This window comes from Callorhinus ursinus, unplaced genomic scaffold, assembly GCF_003265705.2.
Source record: "Callorhinus ursinus isolate GAN/ISIS: 27379988/994484 unplaced genomic scaffold, GSC_fseal_2.0 scaffold43, whole genome shotgun sequence".
In the NCBI taxonomy this organism is placed as follows: domain Eukaryota; kingdom Metazoa; phylum Chordata; class Mammalia; order Carnivora; family Otariidae; genus Callorhinus; species Callorhinus ursinus.
Genome location: NW_027397105.1, coordinates 5,786,387 through 5,807,004, shown reverse-complemented (window position 1 = coordinate 5,807,004; position 20,618 = coordinate 5,786,387). Strand labels below are relative to the sequence as shown.

The window sequence follows — 20,618 nt, the reverse complement described above, 5'->3', positions numbered from 1 at the left end:
CCGAGGCAGAGGCCACCTCTAGAACAAAGGAGGTTTTGTGGATCTTCTCCATTCCCCACCTCCAATTCCACCTCGAGCCCCTCGGTCAGTGAACCAGCCACGCCACCGGCCAGGCTGCACCAGCTCCGGCTCCTCCCCAGTATCCCGCACTTGACCTCACCTCCACTCTAATTGGACACCAAACACAAGGTCACCTCTGCTGAGTCAGCCGGCAGTGCTTTCTTGGTTCAGTTCCTTGGGCGTCTCTTCAGCAGTGACCTTCATGAAGAGGCCCCTTCAGACACCCCCATCGCCTTTGGATTTGGACAGTCCTGTGGCCCCCATTCCTGCCCTTTGAACTTGACGACACTGAGGTGCGTCTGTATACTTTGCAGAAGAGTTTGGGCTGTAATATCGCCTCACCTGATGCTTACCATGCTCCAAGTTACCCTGGCTAGTACAAACTGCTCCTGTTTGATATACGAAAAGACAAAAACTGAAAAGGATGGCCTCCAGAAGCACACGGAGGTGCTGCAAGTTGGACTCAGGTGTTTGGTCCCCCGAGCTGGTGCTCTCTGAGACATCACTTGCTTCTGAGAGACCATTTCCCGGGATCCCAGCAAAGTATTTAGTGAGAGCATCCTTTTGCTTTTGGAGCTTCTACTCGGATATGGGTTGCATATTGAATTTCTCCTTTGCTTTAATGACAGCTTCACAAACACCAGCACCACCGCTGTTCCGGATGTGAATATTTTGGCCGCCTTCCTGTTTTTCTACCTACGGCACTCTTTCTGGGGTTTGGCTTGAATGCAGCTTGTGTTGGGGTCTTGGGCCTTCCCTGCTGCTAAAAGCTTTCTCCCTTGTCCTCTCCCCATGTGCTAGCATGGCGGCCTATGGCTCCAAGTGCTCCAGAGCCCAGGACACCTGGAGGGATGCTTTCTCCCAGGCCTTTTAAAAAGACTTGAGTGGATTTAAATGTATACTGCGACAGAAAAACTGACCAAGGGTCTTTGTCCTGATCCCCCACTACCTGCTAAGCACCAACACGGGGGAGAAGCCCAGCAGTGGTTGCTATCCGACATGTGAGCCACTGAAAGGTCAGGGCATGCGTTTGATGGAAAGCAGTAACCTATGCCTTCTGGGTCTCGGTATTTCAGTGAGACCTCGTCCATCCTGCTGGACTCCTTGCCTCAAAGGGGAAATGGAAAGCTGTCAAAGAAACAGTCCATGGAGAAGCTGCAAAGACTGCAAGGGGCAGTGTGAAATTCTCATGGGCATCTCCCCCTGCCCAGCGTCTGGCTCTGGCTCTGGCTCTGGCTCTGGAGATGGGGAGAGGTACACATCCCAGGAACTTGTGAGAGCTGATTTCTGAGTGTGGAACACCAAAGAACATGTCAGGGAGGGAAGGGAGGTAGGACGGATGCTAACACCCAGGGCCTGTGAGAATGGACAAGAAATTAATTGTTCGTTCTAAATTCATTCTCCCGGCTCACTGCCATTTTGGATTCTAGAACACGGCTTTGCCCTAGAGGCTGAAACTTTCTACCTCTCTCCTCGAAAGAGCCTCCAATCAACCCAGACCAGAAAGAGTAAACCCTAACTCTCCATGCACCGCAGCTTGGTTTGATCCCTTGCGATGGGGGGGGGGGGGGGTGATGGTGGTGCCAGATACTTGCTATGAAGCTGAGTATTTCTGGTACGAGATGACTACTAATAAGGATGTATGTGCACCAGCACAATTCTAAGAGCTTTGCACGTATCTTTCACGGACGATCAGAACAGTATCCCTTCCTGTAATCCTTACAACAGCCTTAGAAACTGGACACCGCTGTCAGCACCCTCACTGCCTTCGTACACAGGTGGGCGGTTAAGTGGAGAGAGGCGAAGCAGTTTGCCCAACATCCCCCAGATACTAAGTGGCAAAGTTACGATTCGAATCCAGAGGCCGTGCCCTCAGCCCCTACGGGACTGCCTGATAGCTGGAGTCGGCTGTCCAAAGCTGGCTTGCCTAACCTTGAACATGATGTTTCCAGATAAAGAACTTTTAATTTGGAGGAAACTAAGCCAAGAAAATGTCTGGGGAGGGGCGCCTGGGTGGCTCCGTCGGTTAAGCCCCTTGCTTGCCCCCTGCTCCAATTCATGCTTGCTCTCTCTCGCTCAAATAAATTCAGAAAATCTTTTAAAGAAAAGGAAAAGTCCGGGGATATGGGAAGGGTCCGGGAATGGGATGTCACGATATTCCAAGCCAACATCCCTACCCCCATGCCCGAGGCTAGAGCAGCCAAAACCGTGATAATAGTGATCTGGTTTCCTACCCCTAGATGTCAATTAACCTTTGGTCCACGTTTCTGTGGACAGCTTGGTGTTTCGGGGAATGGAGAAGAGCTCGTTAACTCTGGCCTGGAACAGAGTTGTCTGTGCTTGTTATGGAATGCTAAACAGATTCCTCCCTCTAAAGCTTCTATAACACAGCGTCATTCTATCAAACACGCATCACCTTGCAAAGTAGTGGACCTACACCGCCGTTTGTTCCGAAACGCCGCAACTCTCCAAGAAATCAGGATATATTACCAACTCCTAAAGCAATAGCTCAAAACATAGCCAGAGCTCATCTGTCTCCCTCCAAGAGGCCCTTCTCTGGGGGCTGACGTCTTTAGCTGAGCGATGGATGGATAACAAAAAAGTTTGATGCCTTCATTTTTTTTTTTTTTTAAAGATTCTATCTACTTATTTGAGAGAGAGAGAATGAGAGATAGAGAGCAGGAGAGGCGGGAAGGTCAGAGGAAGAAGCAGACTCCCTGCCGAGCAGGGAGCCCGATGCGGGACTCGATCCCAGGACTCCAGGATCATGACCTGAGCCGAAGGCAGTTGCCCAACCGACTGAGCCACCCAGGCGCCCCTGATGCCTTCACGTTAATGCTGACATTTAGCTGTCCTCTTTTCCCAAATCTTTGCTGGAAGATCGGTTTTTGCCACTGTGGGCTTGCACGTGTTAACCACGGCATGTCCTCTTACCTGATCCTGGACCATTGCTCCGCCAAAAGCCCAGATGGCAGCAAACACAAAATACAGCTCGTAGGTTTCCTTGGGGCAGTCCGCAGGGATGTCCTCCTCGGCCAGAAGACATTCGAGAAGGTGGCACAGCGTCTGGACCATGCTCTGCTCTGGGATTGGAATTATCTTCTTAAATCTGCAAAGAGAGACCCAGATGCATCGTATGACACCGGATTTCCTATCCTGGAGGCCTGCTGGAACCTACTTGGTTTTGGCGGACCTGTGACCCGTCAGGTTCTTTGGGATTGCGTGGGGCTACGTAAGCCTTTACTCTCATCGGCTCCTCACCAAGAAGGGCCCAGAGTGCTCGGAGAAAGTTCTTTCTCATTGCCCTTCCCTCTGGTACCCTCCCCATCTGCTCCTCCCTTCTCTGAACACTGACTGTCCCTCTCAGTCCTCAGGGGTCGGGGGCTGCTGCGACACAAGGGGGTAAAATCTCAGTGTCACTCCCTCACAATTTCCTCAAGAGTCAAGGTGAGTGCAGGGCTGAGGCAGGACCTTCCACTCCAGGTCCCTCAGTTCAAACACACGGAACACATGTTCTCTGGAACCAGAGTCTTACTAGGGGGGAGGGCAGAGTGGGCCCCGACAGATGCTCATTTTACACACTCATCATTTACTTGATGGAGTTCGCCTTCTGAAAATACACCTCACTTTGCGCTGGCCTGGTGTGTATACTTTTCGTATTGGATTTGGAGGTCTGGACCGAAAGGCAGGTAGCAAGAGATGCGCAGAGGTGCATCTATGCCCGAGGGGCCAGGAGTGTGTGCATGGGTGTGCCCACACACGGGTACGCTCACCCCCCCACGAGTACACACACATGCACACGCACACACGGGTACTCTCATCCCCCCATGAGTACACACACATGCACACACACACACACATGCTCTCACCCCCCAAGAGAACACACACGCACATGCACACACACGCTTTCACCCCCTCACGAGTACACAAACACACACGCACACACACGTGCTCATCGCCCCACAGGTGCGCACACACATGCTCTCACCCCCCCACGAGTACACACACATGCACACAGACGCTCACCCCCCCCACGAGTACACACACATGCACACGCACACATGCTCACCCCCTCACGAGTACACACACGCACGTGCACACACACACTCTCACCTCCCCACGGGTACACACGCACATGCACACACACGTGCTCACCCCACCCTGAGTACACACACATGCACACACACACACACACGCTCTCACCCCCCGAGTACACATACATGCACACGCACACACACGCTCTCACCCCCAAGTACACACACGCACATGCACACATACACTCTCACCCCCCCGAGAACACACACATGAACACGCACACGCACGCTCTCACCCCCCCAAGTGCACACACTCTCACCCCCGAGTACACACACGCTCTCACCCCCACGAATACACACACACGCACATGCACACATGTTCCCATACCCCGAGTACACACACACGCACATGCACACACACGCTCTCATACCCCAAGTACACACACACGCACACGCACACACATGCTCTCACCCCAAGTACACACACGCACATGCACACACACGCTCACCCCCGAGTACACACACAGACACACGCACACATATACTCTCACCCCCAGAGTACACACACGCACATGCACACACATGCTCTCATACCCCGAGTGCACACACACGCACATGCACACATATGTTCTTATCCCCCCACGTGTACACACACGCACATGCACACACACGCTCTCATCCCCCGTGGACACACACACATGCACGCGCTCCATCCTCTGCAGTGGCTCGTGTTTGCTCGACTCTTAATCTGGTGGCAATCCTACAGCAATACTACTAGGAGGCAGTCCCGCAGTCTAGGCATTACTTCCATGAGGGAGAAATTAAGGACTTGACAGGCTTTCCTTCATTTCTTCCACACCGATCTGTGAGGGGAAGGTTCACGGCCAGCTGTCTCAGGCCCGGTTCTGGGTGAGGCACCAAGGTAAGAGGGGCCAGCTACACTGACCATTCCCAACAGGTCCCGGACAACTACGGGGGCCTCTGGTCTTCTCAGGGGGAGAGAGGATCAAAGTGGGAGACACTGCAGGGGAGAGAAATTAGCATTTGGGGCTTGGAAGAGAACTCACAGGGAAGGCAGGTGCTGACCCAGCACAGAGCCAGGGAAGGGGCTGCACGGTGGCTCTGAGGTGGCAAAGGACAGGTGCCCGGGAAACCCAAGGACACCTGCTTATCTCACAGCGGAGTGTGGAGAGGTGGCTTGCTGGCGCAGCCTGTACCCCAGTTCATCCAAGCAAAGAGGGGTGAGCATTTCCTGGAATCCAGGTGCGGGTCCGTGAGCTCAGGGCCGCTGGGGGGCTTTGTAGGAGGAGCTGTTCAGGACTGGCTGGTGGAGAGGCATTTCTTACTTCAAGAAAAGGCATCTGGGAGGTCTCCAGTGATGGCGGAGGGGCCAAGGAACTCGGGATCTTCGAGAGTCTGATTTGACATCTGCCACACTTAGGGTAACTTGGACCATGCCGGTTCTAGCCATTAAGATCTTTCCTGCCCTTTCTCTTCTCTCTGTCCCCCTTCTACCCCAAGGGCGCAGAAGCTACAGCTGGTGGCGGGGGGCTGGTGCAGAGGAGTAAGGAGAAAAGATGTCAAAGACTCCTTTCCCACCGCAGGTGGAGAGCAGGAGGCAGGCCTGAGCTGGGGCAGGGGCAGAAACTTTCCCTGTAAATGGAGTTTGCTTTTACAAGTTTTCACGTGTGTGTGACCAGAAGTGATCACGTACCTCTGTATTACTGCAGAATGACCAGAAAAGTCATAAATGGTGACTTAGATTTCATCTAGGGGCAGGAGGACGACCAGCCACATAAAATGGTTTTTGAAGGAGCAGTGGGAGACAAAATCAAGTTGCTTTATCATCCCCCCTTATGAGGCCGGCTTGTTTAACAAAAAAATTATTCCATGCGGACAACCCACAGCTCTGTAGTACCAGGGCCCCAGAAAGCCGGCCCTACGAGGGAAGTCCGACTTTGAAGCCAGCGCCTTGTTACTGAAAATCGTGGTCCCCAGGGCACAGCACGGAACCTCTGCCCCCTGTCCACGGATGCTTTGCCCTCTTAGGAATTTTGTGAGCATTCAATGCCACCCCATGAGGGCACCATAAACCATGGACGTGTTTCGTCCTTGATGGCCACAGAGTTCAGACACTGGGCGGGGGAGCCGTCTCTGGATAGACCGCCTGAAGTCAGCATCTCCAGAGCTTGGTGCAGAGGCTGGTGCAAACGTGCGTGCACACACAAATACTCACATAGATAAGAGTTTGGCATCTCTTGTCCTAAGTGCCCAGAGTGGGAAATGGCCAAACTTTTAGTGAGAGGCTCTATCAGATGAATGTCTCAGCAAATGATAAAGGACAGGGGTACGTTCACTATTTTCTGAAAACCTTCCCTTCCCGTGGCATTTTAACTCAGCTGCCCTGGCCCCCCTGTGCCACTGACCACTTGTGCCCACTTCCCGACCTCGTCTGCTGTCCGGGCTTCTTTATCTCCTTAGATCCCAAGGCCATAAAGAGCCCACAGGCCACAGAGGCTGGAGACTTTTCAAGGGTTTTGGAAAATATAGAAGATCGGGAAAATAATTCTTGGTCAGGACAGTGCCCGGGCTTCCTGCAGCCCGCAGATCCCCTTCCACCCCCACCTCCATGCTTGTGAGCTGGTCCCATGCACGACAGACCAGTGAACACCGAGTCAGCGGTCGTTCCGAGCAGCGGCCTTCATTTCCCAGAAACATTGTCCTGACCCTACCTTGGTGAAGGTTCGGGAGCTACGGATCCCTGAGTCACACCGCCTCCCCAGCACCGACCTCTGATGGAGGTACTTGGCTGAACCATGAGGCTGGCTGCCTGACTCAAGGAAGGGCACACCCACTGGCAAGAAGGGGTAAAATAAAAGCAGGTCCCAGACCTCGAGCCTCCCTCTGCAGGCACCTGCACGCTTCTTGCTGTAATAAGTATCCTCCCGGGTAAGAGCCCTTACTCTCTTGTTTACGGGGTAAGTAGTCAGCGCTTACTGCTTTTACTTTTGCAAACCTGTAAGAGGAAAAGTGAATTTTCAGCGTCCACAGGGGCACTGGTGGAATGACACATTATATCAGGTCCTGCATTATCCGGGCGGTGGGCACACCCAGCCAGCAACAGGAAGTGGGCCCCGTTTATCACTGACATGTGTCATCGTCACCTCTAGGTCTGTTGATCTGGCGTGTGTTTCGTTTATAAGAGGGCCAGCTCCGTGCCCTGCAACGTGAAGACTCTCACGATTGTCAACTCGTAGCGCAACCCACAAGCTCTGGATACACCCATCATGCACACACGACGGTCACTTTGCATCTTTCTCCTCCTCACTCACCATACTTCTTGCCTGAGCAGACAAGAGGCATCCCGTGGCCATCGTAATGTGTGCTGCCCTCTGCCACCTGCCAGACCCGGAGGGGAAGGCTCCGGGGACATCTGGCTTCAGGGACAGAACAGAACATCAGCGGGATAGCAGGTGTGAGCTGACAGGCTCTTTACTGCAGTTTTAAATTGTTACCTTCCTTTACTCCCTGGCCTACCTGGTTCTGAGTGTGTCCAAGCATGTTGGGAGGTACTTGTCAAACAGAATGGTGAGGTTGGCTCTCTCTGTCTGCATTTCCCTCCTGTCAATCCAGCTGCTCACCGGAGGGTTCCACCCCAGGTCTGCCGGGTTGATGTACAGGATTCCTGGGGACACAGAGAATTCTGGTCACTGAAGCCTCCACAGGTGCCAGTAGATTCCTCACCCCCAGGGAGTTGCTTTCTCTGGCAGAAAACGTACAGGAGACTGGACTCTGAAGAAAGAGAGCTGGCCTCGGTTTGAGAGGGTAAGTGGGTTTGCTGTCGGGACCAGCTCCAACTGACTGGTAACAGTTGCCGGGGAGCAGGGTTGAGAAAGGCTGTGTGGCCACGTCCAGGCTCAGGAGGAAAGAAGACGGTCATTACCCACCCTTGTCATGGTGGCTCCCAAAAGGATATATCCGTGTCCCAATCCTGGGAGCCTGTGAACATGACCTTATTTGGCAAAAAAAGCCCTTCCCCTGCAGATGTGATCAAGGATCCCTCGATGAGACTGTCTTGGATTATCTGGGTGGGATGGTTACGGGTGCCCCTGTGAGAGACAGAAGAGGCAAGACACACAGAGAAGGCCACGTGACGGAGGAGGTGGAGGTTGGAGCCATGGGGCCACCAGCCCAGGCTGGAAGGTGCAAGGCAGCATTGTCCCCTAGAGGGCTGACAGCTTGACGTTGGATGTCTGACTTCCAGAACGGTGAGGGAATACTTGTCTGTTGTCTTCAAAGCCGTCGGGTTTGTGGTGACCTGTTATGGCAGCCCTAGAGAATGAATACAGAATTCTCTGGACCCCATGTTCCCAGCTGGGTCCTCGAAAGGGAATCCGATGTTATGGTAGAGAGCAAACTCACTCTCCTTATGCCCTAGGCTGTGCTGGTCAATTTGGAAGGTGGAGTCAGAGGTAAGTTAAGGTATACAGTTGTCATCTCTCACCAGGATGCAGTGAGAAGAGCAGTCCTTGGTCGTCTCCACTGACGTGGGAAGAGGGAACTGGCCTAAAAGCAGCCTCAGCCGAGGCACTTCTGTGCAGAGGACCATTGCCCGGCTCAGAGGCCTTTCCCTTCCCATCTCTGAATTAAGAAAATCCCATGGCCCTGGCCTTAGAGCACCTGCTCACCCTCATGGACACCGATCGGAGCAGAGAAGCAGGCCAGAGGTCCGCGTGAGCGCCGTCTGGCCCCTGTTTGCAGCTTCCTTCAGAGCCAGCCACACCCCGTGTGATGCCAGGGGCACCTGTCTCCAAGTGAGCAGCCTGGTGGGTCTTCTCCTTTCTTGGGTCGTACCTGCTCTGGAGACAGTTGCTGGTGTGGCCGTCCGCAGGTGGCCGACCTCGAAGAGCAGCCTCATGGTGGGGTTCAGGGGGATCCTCTCATTGCTCGTCAGGGTCAGCACCTGGACACAGGGAGGGACATGCCAGGTAGGAAGGCGGGAGGACACACGGCCGGCGCGGGGGGGGGGGGGGGGGGGGATTTGGCTGATTACTCCCGGTGGGGATTAAGGATGACTATTTTCTTCATTCTGATTACAAGTATTCTCTAAATATTCTACAGGAATCCTCTACCTCTCGTCTTGTAGCCTCTCTACCTCCATCCCTGTGTGTACAATGGATCAAAAAATAAGTTCTCTAAAAACTGGAAATGGAGGTCAGTGATTTGAATGTGCTAGACCATACTGGGATAACAAGACTATTTTTAAAAAGAGTATAGGTTTCATATCACTGTTTCTTTTAAAGTAGTTCCTCTGGGGGCGCCTGTGTGGCTCAGTTCGTTGGGTGTCTGACTCTTGGTTTTGGCTCAGGTTATGATCTCAGGGTCCTGGGACTGGGCCCCATGTCAGGCTCTGGGCTTGGCGCTGCGTCTGCTTGTCCCTCTCTCTCTCTGGAATAAATAAAATCTTAAAAAAAAATAAAGTAGTCCCTCTGGGGAAGGAGGTGGGAGGGTGGGCAAAATGCATGAAGGGGAGAGGGAGGTACTGGGCTCGCAGTTATGGAATGAGTAAGTCATGGCGATGAGAGGCACGATGTAGGGAATATGGTCAGTGGTTTTGTAGTAGCGCTGCGTGGTGGTAGATGGTACCTCCCCCTGTGATGAGCACCACCTAACACAGAGGGTTGTCCAGTCACTATGTTGTGCATCGGAAACTCTCGTAACATTGCGTGTCCACTGCACTTCCATAAGAAATAAGTAAAGCAGCCCCTCGGGGAGGGCACACATTTAGTTCAATGATTCTGTCAATGCTGAAACCACCCTAAACCTTCGAATCCAGATGCGTTTTCTGAATAAATTCAGGATCAGCCACCAGCTTCGCGGCCACTTTACTGGTGTCGATTTTCACTGTTTACAATAAAGAAAACAGACTCTCCATGGATAATGGTTTGTCACCACTGAGGATGGCTGACAGGCTTAGAAGGTTTCCGACCCTCGGTGTCCTTATTTATAAAGAAGGAAAAACTAAAGGAAAAAGATTTGAATTAATGACTGAAGATTCTTTCCAGCTATGACTATTAAATTCATCTCTGTGCTGACGATTCTGAAGACAGTTATGACAATGCTAAAAATGCAGTGATTGCGCGCATGCAATTGTATGAGGTTGTTAAGTGGCCTTATTGTGGTCATTTTACAAGACACACATCAGCACATCACACACCTTAAACCTACACAATGTTATATGTTAATTATATCTCAATGAAGCTGGGGAAAAAAATAAAGACACTAGTCTTCCAGCGACTCCTTACTTGGGGCCAGCCCTCGTGTGGGATCGAGATTTCCCGATGCACCTGGGAAACTGGTTTCCTAGATGATGAGGGATGGCCTGGGCATTTCCCTTCCCCCCTCGATACCTTGTTATCATCCATGACAGTGTTCAGAGACTCAATCCACATTGGATCTATGTCGCCATCCAGTAAGATCCACTTGGGTCCGTCATGGGTGATGTTGGCTAGCTCCCGCATGATGGAAGAGAACAGTCCTAAAAGGAACCACGAATTGCTCACCAACCATCTCATCATTGATGCTCTTTCTCGTCAGACAGCCTTTCCCTCTTTGCCATGACACCCAGGAGAAGGTGTAAATGGAAAAGCCAGGTCAGAACTGGATGTGTATTTTAATCTATTGAAATCTGACAGCTAGTGCTAAGGTGCTACCGTCTCTGAGTCTCCCTCTGACTCTTTTAAGAACATCATCAGCAAAACATTAACAAAATCTGATGGTACTGGCTTAGGTGACAAGGGACGCAGAGAATCGTTTCAACAGGCAACTAGGATGTGATGGATTTACAGAAAACCTTTTTAGGTAAGATTTCATCCTTTGTGATGGCAGCCCAGGCTTTGAGAGAAGTTCCCAATGTGATTCTAATTGGCACTATGTGAGATTTAGATCTTAATTTGGATATAATTGATTTTTATGATATTAAGCTTTCCCAATCGATAATATGGTATGTCTTTTTTTTTTAATTTTTTTATTGTTATGTTAATCACCATATATTACATCATTAGTTTTTGGTGCAGTGTTCCTTGATTCATTGTTTGTTCATAACACCCAGTGCTCCATGCAGAACGTGCCCTCCTCAATACCCATCACCAGGATAACCCATCCCCCTCCCCCCTCCCCTCTAGAACCCTCAGTTTGTTTTTCAGAGTCCATCATCTCTCATGGTTCGTCTCCCCCTCTGACATACTCCCCTTTTCTTCCTCTCCTGTTATCTTCTTCTTTTTCTTTTTTCTTAAAATATGTTGCGTTATTTGTTTCAGAAGTACAGATCTGTGATTCAACAGTCTTGCACAATTCACAGCGCTCACCGTAGCACATACCCTCCCCAATGTCTATCTGGTATGTCTTTTCATTTATTCAAATGTTACTTTATGTTCCTTAACAAACTTTTACAGTGTTTTCAATCTATATCTGGCTAAAAGTACTCCTAAACATTTCATAGTTTTGTTGCTTTTGCAAATCGGATTTTTTTCTGTATTTCCTTTTTTTAGCTGGCTATAGAAAGAAAAGGTTTCAAATTCTTTGTATTTATTTTATGCTTAGTTACCAGTAGTAAATTTTCATATTAATTTTAGTGATTTTTTTTCAAAATGCCTCCTGAATTTTCTAGGTATAAAGTTGTATAAGCAGCAAAATAATTTTTTTCCTTTCCTCTAGCTTATACCACATATTGTTTTCTTGTCTTACTGCATTTTCTAGAATCCCACACCAAGCAGTGCTGAATAATAATGTTGGTAGTGGCTCCCCCTTATTACTGATTTTAATAGAAATGGCTTCAGTTTCTCGTCATTCAGAATGCCCCTCTCCCTTTGGGCTTTAGACGAAGATTTATTTATAAAGATTTAGATTTATCATATTTAAGGTATTTCTAACTATTCCTATTTTACTTAGAATTTTGAAGTTAGGAATAGCTCCTGAGGTTTTAGCACCTACTGTTGAGCACATGATTTCCTCCTTTAATTTTGCAAAGCTTTACATGAAAACTTAAAATATTCAATCTATCCTTGCATTCTTAGAGTAGATTCTACTTAATCAAAGTGTATTCTTATTTTTATTAATGTAGAGATGGGATCTACTTGGTGACGTTATTCAGGATTTCTGAATCTGTTATTAAGTGAAACTGGGCTCTTTTTGGTTCTACATAAAGGCTGATATCAAGATTATTCTGGTTTCATAAAATGAATTGAGAGGTATCCTTTTTTTTATTACCATTTTGGAACCATTTTTTTTTGCTACTGTTTTAAATTGTCCTTTTCAATATTCATTTTCTGCTTCTTATTGAGTAAATTTTGTTAATATTATATTTTGCTAAAGTATTGTTTTGATTTCTCCTAGTTTTCCAAACATGTATCATATAATTAAGTGATCTCTTCCATCTTAATCTTTATTTGCTGTTACAGCTTTTAATTCTTAATTGGATCTAATTTTACTCTTCTTCCCCCATCAATCTTGCTCACAATGGACTTACTGATCTTTACAAAGAACCCATATTTATGTTTTATTTATCCTTCCTATGATTTTATTTTTGGTTCCTTCCCATTAATTTCAGACTGTATCCTTATTAAGTTTCTTCTTCCCGATTTTCTTCAGGTTCAGTTTACCACTCTGGGTAATTTCTTAGGATGGACACCTACTTCCTTCATTTCTAGCCCATCTTCAAAAATAAGAAGAGTTTAGAGTTCTTCTTTATTGGTCTTAGGCATGCTCCCTTGGTTTTTGTATGCAAGGTGTTTTTTTTTTTTTTCTTTCACCCAGGGGGTTAAGTGAGAATCTTTTTTTTTTTTTAATTAATTAATGTTTTAAGTAGGCTCCACACCCAACCTGGAACCCAATGCAGAGCTCAAACTCAAGACCCTGAGATCAAGACCTGAGCTGAGATCAACAGCTGGACCCCCGACTGAGCCACCCGGCTGCCCTGTGAGCATCTCTTGATTTGTAAGCAGTACACTTATTTTTGGTCATTTTCTTACTGTCCATTTCTGCATCTATTGCATTATTATCAGACAATGTGGCCTGTAAATTGATATTTTTGAATTCATTACAGTTTCTTCTGTGCCCAACTAAACCTCAAACTTGTGTAAATGTTCTAGGAATGTACCAAGAAAGGAATATTTTCTACTTCTAAGATGCAAAGTTCTTAAATGATGTGTTCTATTGAGTTTGATGATGTATTTCTCAACTTCTCTATGACTATGCTTATTTTTTTCTGTCTATTGGATCTGTCCAATTTTGAAAAAAAGTATAGCAGTAATATCCACATTTCTATTTTTCTCAAGTCCCTGAAAAATTTTTAAAAAGTTGTCTTCCATCTACTTAGTAGTTCTCTTTGTGAATACAGATTTATGATTATAAATCTTTGTCAATGTCTCCATACTGGATGAGTACAGTATATTTAATAAAACTTTAAAATTACAACACAGCTTAAAGTTTGAATTATATGAGCTTAAATTTAACATGGAATAATAAGTGCCTGAGACTAGCCAAGAAAATTATAAAGGAATATTAGGGAGGAACTTACGCCATCAGACATTAAAATGTTATGATTGTGAACAGAGCAGAATGACATTCGTATAGGATTAAATAATGAATGGGACAGAACAGAAAACCCAGAATCAGATCTTGATATATGTGACAGGCTGGTGCTTACATTCAGAGGGAAAGGATGGATTGCTTAATAAATGGTCTTGGCACATTCAATTATCCATTTGGAAGGAAATATGAAGTTGATTCTCTACCTTACCTCCTACTAAGCCCCCAAATAAATTCCAGATGGATAAAAGAGATGTTCCTGTAAAAAGTATCTTCAGGACCAAATTTATAATACTGTATCTATAACTGAAAATGAGAAAGAGTAATAAACTAAATAGGAATCCCAGATGCCAAGAGAATGGACAGATATAATTTCCTCTTTCAAAAAGTGCACGGCTGGGGTGCCAGGGTGGCTCAGCTGGTTAAGCAACTGACTCTTGGTTTCAGCTCAGGTTGTGATCTCAGGGTCGTGAGATCGAGCCTGGCGTTGGGCTCCTTGCTCAGCATGGAATCTGCTTGGGACTCTCTCTCCCTCTCCCTTTGTCCCTCCCTGCTGCTCACTCTCTCTCTCTCTCTCTCGCCCTTTCTAAAATAAATGGATAAATCTTTTAAAAATTTAAAAAAAAAAGTGCATGGTAATTATGCCACAAAGTACCTGTAGACAAGTGGTAGACAGGAAAAACCATTAGTGATGCATAGAACAAAGGGTTACTACCTCTGATATATAAAGAATTGTTACAAGTGGATAAGAAAAGAATACAAGGAAATAAAATTGCAAAAGAACCAATTACTAAAGCCAATAAGGAGGAAAAGATGCTAAGCCTCATTAATGGTGAGTGAAATAAAAATTAGAGAGGCTGCCCACTAAGTCCCCTTGTTCTAGGCCTCTGACTGAAGGTCCTAAATTAGAATCCAGGCGGTTGGATCCTGTGTAGTCAGACACCGAGATGGGAGGAGGGAGCTGGGAGGCCCTCATTCCAGAAGCCGAGTGGGTTTTAGAAAGAGGTCCTATCAGTTCAGAGTTTTCTTTTCAGCTCTCTCCCAGCGACAGTGCCCCTTTCCAGCATCTACCAGTGATTTCGAAATCTTGAAACGTGACACTGGAGTTAGCGCTAAGTGAACAGGAGTCTGGGACCCTCTGAATCACTGTAGAAGGGATAATGGTCTGTGATGAACGGTAATGAATGATGTCTTCAGCTAGGCCCTGAGGCCCCGTTGTCTGTAGTGATGTCTCCCTAGCACTTCTGGGGGCTGACAGGAACAGGTGCCCACTGTGGGAAGCCAGAGCACGCTGCGCCGCCCCTTTGGGAATGAGCTGTGGGCTTCCCTACCCCACCCGTGTCTTAAATCCACTGCCAGGCCATGTAGGGACTCTGACTTGTGCTGCACAATCACAGAACCACGGTTGGAGAATGCCTGCCCTGCTTTCTCCTCTTTCAATGCCCTCTCTCAAGGAGCAGCTGGAAGGGTCTCCAAGGAGAGAGAATCTCCCAACGGTTGAGGTTCCCCTCCAAGCCAAAATTGGGGTCTTCCTTTCTTTAAGATTCCTTCCACCTCCTTCTCCCACTCCAAACCGATCAGGCCAGTGTTCTTCCCTCTGAAGTTCACCCTTGGATGTAGATTCAAGCCTGCCCCCCAGGGCTCAGGTTAAGCGGGAATTTTGTCCCAGGGGCATCCTGTTCTTACCATCTTTCCATTCTCTGGTGGCTGGATTGATGATGCCAAAGAGTTCATCGTTTGTGACTGCTTTGGGGTTGAGGTCAGCCCAGATGGGGCGGCGTTTCATGATCTGATAGGTCTTGTGCAAGGATTTCAGCACCTGAGACTTGCCAGTGCCGGCGCTGCCCACCACGAACACGGAGTGTCGCACGGCCAGGAGCTCCTCCAGCTGGACCACCTGGGGAGACACACAGATCAGCCAGAGGGACCAACTTGTCACTCACTGACATCCCAACTGCTCTTCTGTGCCCCAGGCTGGTATCTGAGGGGAGACCTGATATCAACAGAGGAAGGGTTTCTCACCTCCAGATGTGGTGAGGGGTCCTAACTGTGGGGGCAACGTTCTCATTCATCATTTGCCATGTAATTATTAGTCACCAACTAAGTGCTGGAGAGTATACCAGGTGAGGGAGATTCAGAGAGGACTCTCCCCCCCAATCCATGATCTTTCAGGCTAAAGGTATAACAGCACAAAGGCTGGTGGTGTGACAGAGCCTGATGTGGTTGACCAGATGGTTTGATGAGCCTGGAGTCAAGGAGTTCCTTGATAAGCACTGAAGGTCTTACCACTCTTACCCTGGCTTGTCTCCAGGCTTGCCTTTCCACGCTGTTGTAGGAGCACATTTACTGTAATGAAAATCTGATCATGTCACTGCCGTTCCTCTGTCCCTTCAGTGGTTCTCCAGAGCTTTGGTGATGACATCCCAAATCCTTAGACTGGCTTACGAGGCCCTTGTGCAGACTGGCCCAAACCAGCTTCTCTCTCTCCTTCCCCAGCGTGCACATTCCAGGTAGACAATTGGGGTTCCTTATTAATGTTCTTTCCTGAGTCTACGTCTTTCAAGATGTGGTGTCTTCTGTTCAGAAGTTATCCTTTCTCCCGCCTTTTTCCCATCAGACCTGCATCATCCCTTAGTCTGCAGTAGGTGTCCCATACCTACATCCTGGTACTCAACATTGCCATGGTTACTCTTCTCCCTATTAGATTATCAGCTCTGTGAAGGCAGGCAGGACTGGTTTTCTTATCGTTCTATTCCCAGTGTCTAGCAGAGAATCTGGCACATACTAAGTGCTGAACAGATATTTGCTGAAAACATGAAGGATGGCTGGAAAAGCTGGGTGGCCCCTATCATGAAGGGTCTTATATACCATGGGCTAAGGCATTGAACTTTAATGTAGATCAAGTATATTTTGCACTATAATACGCTTAATGGCTGAGGAGCATGAATGGGTGAAGTAAGGTACTGGAATATGCACAGTGTGGTGGGACATTACAAAGATTTCCCCCCGTATATCCTATTTATTCTACACTTTACAACATGATAAAAAGTAACTTCTCTGTTTTTTTAAAAAATTAAGTGGTACAGGTGTTAAAATGAAATATCTAGAACTGTACAACCCGGGAATCAGGAGAAGAGCATTACTGCTAGGCTCAGTATAAAGGAAGCAGATGAATTTTTCTTTGGGGGATGAGATGACTTGTTTCCACGGTGGCAGGGTAACTGAGATACTGGGCTGTGTTTTCCACAGCATCAATATTTTCCTCTTCTTTGTCCGAAGCTACTGCAGGTTCCTCGGGTTCAGAGCCCAAGAGCACCCAAAGCAGATTCTCAACCCTGGCTCTTGTTTTTGTCCTTCAGGAACTTAACGAAGGGTCTTCCCAGATAAGGATGAGGGAAGCGTCAGGAGGGGTCTGTGGGGAGCTGATATCTAAGCTAATATATGAATGAAAAAGAGTGAGCCACATGAAGATCCACGGGAGACATTCCAGGTGGAGTGACAGTGAACACAAAATCATCAGGTTCTGGGGCACCTGGGTGGCTCAGTCAGGTCATGATCTCAGGGTCCTGGGATCGAGTCCCGCATCAGGCTCCCTGCTCAGTGGGGAGTCTGCTTCTCCCTCTCCCTCTGCCTCTCCCCTCCGCTCATGCTTTCTCTCTCTCTCTCAAGTGAATAAGTAAAATCTAAAAAAAAAAAAAAAAAAATCCCGTTCTGGCTGGCTGCAAGGTTGGAGGGCTCAACGAACAGCAAAGGGGGGGGTGGGGGAGCGAGTATAAGACAAGATGAGAGAGGTAAGCAGGGGGGTCAGTTATGTAGGAACTGGTACTTGGAATTTTATTCTAAGTACAACAGGAAGCATTGGAGGATTTTTAGCATGAAACTAGCCTGAGGGCATTGCATTTAAAAAAATGGAGGGGGTTGGGAGGGAAATGGAAGCAGTGCTCTTGTTATTGAACAGAGACTATGTTGTATTCTTTTTTTTTTTTTTTTTTTGAGACTATGTTGTATTCTTAAGATTTTTTTTTCCCCATGAACAACTACTTACGCCTTCCCTGATCCCGAAAGCCTTAAAATCACTTTCTAGTTCCACCAACTTCTTTTCATTTATTTCAATAGCATTATTGAGATAGAATTCAAGTACCATAAAAGTCACCTTTTGAAAAGTGTCTGATCCAATGGTTTTGAGCCTATTCACAGGACCATCCAGTCATTACCACTATTAAAACATTTTCTTCACCTACTCAACCATGAGTAGTCACTTCCCATCCCCCGACTCCTACCTCAGCCCTGTGCAATGCCTCTATTAAATTAGATTCTTCTGGACATTTAAGTAGATCTATAAAAGTATGTGGCATTTTGTGAATGGTCTCTTTCACGCATAATGTTTCAAGGCTCATCTGCACTGTAGCATGTATCTACACATCGTTCCTCCTTATAGCTGAATAAAAGTCCATTGTGTAGGTAGATCACAAGTTGTTTATCCATTTATCAACAGATGAATGAGTTATTTCTATTCTCTGCTGATTATGAATCCATCCCAACTTTTGACAGTATCTTTTTTTTAAATTTTTTATTGTTATGTTAATCACCATACATTACATCATTAGTTTTGGATGTAGTGTTCCATGATTCATTGTTTGTGCATAACACCCAGTGCTCCACGCAGAACGCACCCTCTTTAATACCCATCACCAGGCTAACGCATCCCCCCACCCCCTCCCCTCTAGAATCCTCAGTTTGTTTTTCAGGGTCCATCTTGACAGTATCTTTTGCAAGGTAAATATATAAGTATCCCCATCCTTTGCTTTATCTTTTCTCCTATCTTCTTGCAGGCACATTATACTTTTATACTGCTATGTTTGATAATATTTATACTCTGTTCTGGCCTTGTATTTGGACCCTCTCTATTTTCTGTGATCGTAAGGGTTGAAGACTGATCGTGGCTTACGTTCTTACAGCTATAGAGATTTTTCACTACAGAAGAAAGCTTTTGCCTGGTATACATTGCATTCTCTACGGGCCCAGTGTCATGACTTGACAGAGGATGTTCTCAGCATCAACCCAAGGTCAAATGGATACTCTTTTCTTAACACTCCATATGTTGATCAATACCAGGTTATGTTTACTTAAAAAAATATTTGGACCATGACTTTTTTCTCTTGGTGTTCTTAATTGCTTTCCTTTTTCTTTGTTAAAAGAAAAGACATATGCCTCAGGCCCCATAACTGAGAAGTTTAATAAAACACAAAAGAACTTTCATCTTGTTGCTCTATTCTTGCTTTGAATGTATCCATTTTTGAGGTCTTTTTGTTGGAGACCGTGGACTTCCTGCCCTAATTTGGATTCACTTCTTTCTAGGTCTGCTGACAGCTAAAATGCTAGGACTTTTTTTTTTTTTCCTGATTCTTGATTTTTTGAAACCCATGGCATTTTTATTTTTCATCCTCATTTTTCCATAGTATGTCTTCAAGTAACTTACTCAAAAGGGTGCACAACCCTGATGTTTATTGCAGCATTATTTATAATAGCCAAATTATGGAAGCAGCCCAAGTGTCCATTGATAGGTGAATGAAAAAGAAGTGGTTTATAGATACAATGGAATATTACTCAGCCATAAAAAGAATGAAATCTTGCCATTTGCAATGACAAGGATGGAGCTAGAAAGCATAATGATAAGTGAAATAAGTCAGTCAGAGATAGACAAATACCATATGATTTCACTCATATGTGGAATTTAACAAGCAAAACGAATGAGCAAAGGTAAAAAAAAAAAAAAACAGAAAGAAACCAAGAAACAGACTCTCAGCTATAGACAACACACTGATGGTTGGGCGCCTGGGTGGCTCAGTTGGTTAAGCGACTGCCTTCGGCTCAGGTCATGATCCCAGGGTCCTGGGATCGAGTCCCATATCAGGCTCCCTGCTCAGCGGGGAGTCTGCTTCTCCCTCTGACCCTCTTCCCTCTCATGCTCTCTCTCTCTCTCATTCTCTCTCTCTCAAATAAAAAAATAAAATCTTTAAAAAAAAATAGACAACACACTGATGGTCACCAGAGGGGAGGTGGGTGGGGGATGGGTGACGTAGGTGATGGGGATTAAGGAGCGCACTTGTGATGAGCACCGGGTGATGTACGGAAGTGCTGAATCACAATACTGTACACCTGAAACGAATATTACACTGTATGTCAACTGGAATTTAAATAAAAACAAAACACCAAAAAAGCCAAAAAAATAAATAAAACACTAAAAAGGGGATACATAAGAAATAAAATTTAGGACCCTCTGATAATACCTTGAATGACAACTTGGTTGGTACACAGTTGGTTTTGAAACCCTCTCCCTCAGAACTCTGAAGGAATGGACTCCTGGTCTTCTAGTGCCCAGTATTGCTGATGAGAGGCTCCCATGTTGTCCTGAACCTCACTTCTACCTTGGGTCCCCTGTGCCTATCTCTTTAGCCCATCATGCAACCAGGAAACTTACCATTTGCTCTTGACCCCTGATTTCTGAAATTCCATTACGGTGTGTCTCTGTAAAAGTTGATTCGAATCCATTCTGTTCAGTACTGACTGAGCCCCTCCAATCTCAGGTTTCTCCAGTTCTAGAAAGCTCTTTCTAAAATTCTCATTGGCAACATGTTGCACAGAGATCAATCCTCTCCATGTCATCTTGACTCTTGCACTTTCTGTCTCTTTGTGTATCATATATATTTTGTTATATACACATTTTATATCTACATATAGACGTAAGTGTCCCTATCCTCACAAAACAAATAATATACAGGGCGCCTGGGTGGCTCAGTCGGTTAAGCGACTGCCTTGGGCTCAGGTCGTGATCCTGGAGTCCCGGGATCGAGTCCCACATCAGGCTCCCCGCTCAGCGGGGAGTCTGCTTCTCCCTCTGACCCTCGCCCCTCTCATGCTCTCTCTCTCTCTCTC

The 20,618-nt window shown here is 46.9% G+C and overlaps 1 protein-coding gene across 1 annotated transcript in view; it reads right to left on the bottom strand.

Annotated features, from left to right (window-relative positions):
- Nucleotides 1-20,618, bottom strand: part of DNAH9 (dynein axonemal heavy chain 9) — a 206,620-nt gene that overhangs the window by 39,622 nt on the left and 146,380 nt on the right. The window contains exons 32-36 of the mRNA XM_073881496.1: nt 15,369-15,579; nt 10,505-10,632; nt 8,949-9,057; nt 7,632-7,779; nt 2,995-3,169 (exon numbers count right to left, since the gene is read on the bottom strand). Coding sequence (XP_073737597.1) covers nt 2,995-3,169; nt 7,632-7,779; nt 8,949-9,057; nt 10,505-10,632; nt 15,369-15,579 — 771 coding nt within the window. The remainder of the gene's footprint in view (nt 1-2,994; nt 3,170-7,631; nt 7,780-8,948; nt 9,058-10,504; nt 10,633-15,368; nt 15,580-20,618) is intronic.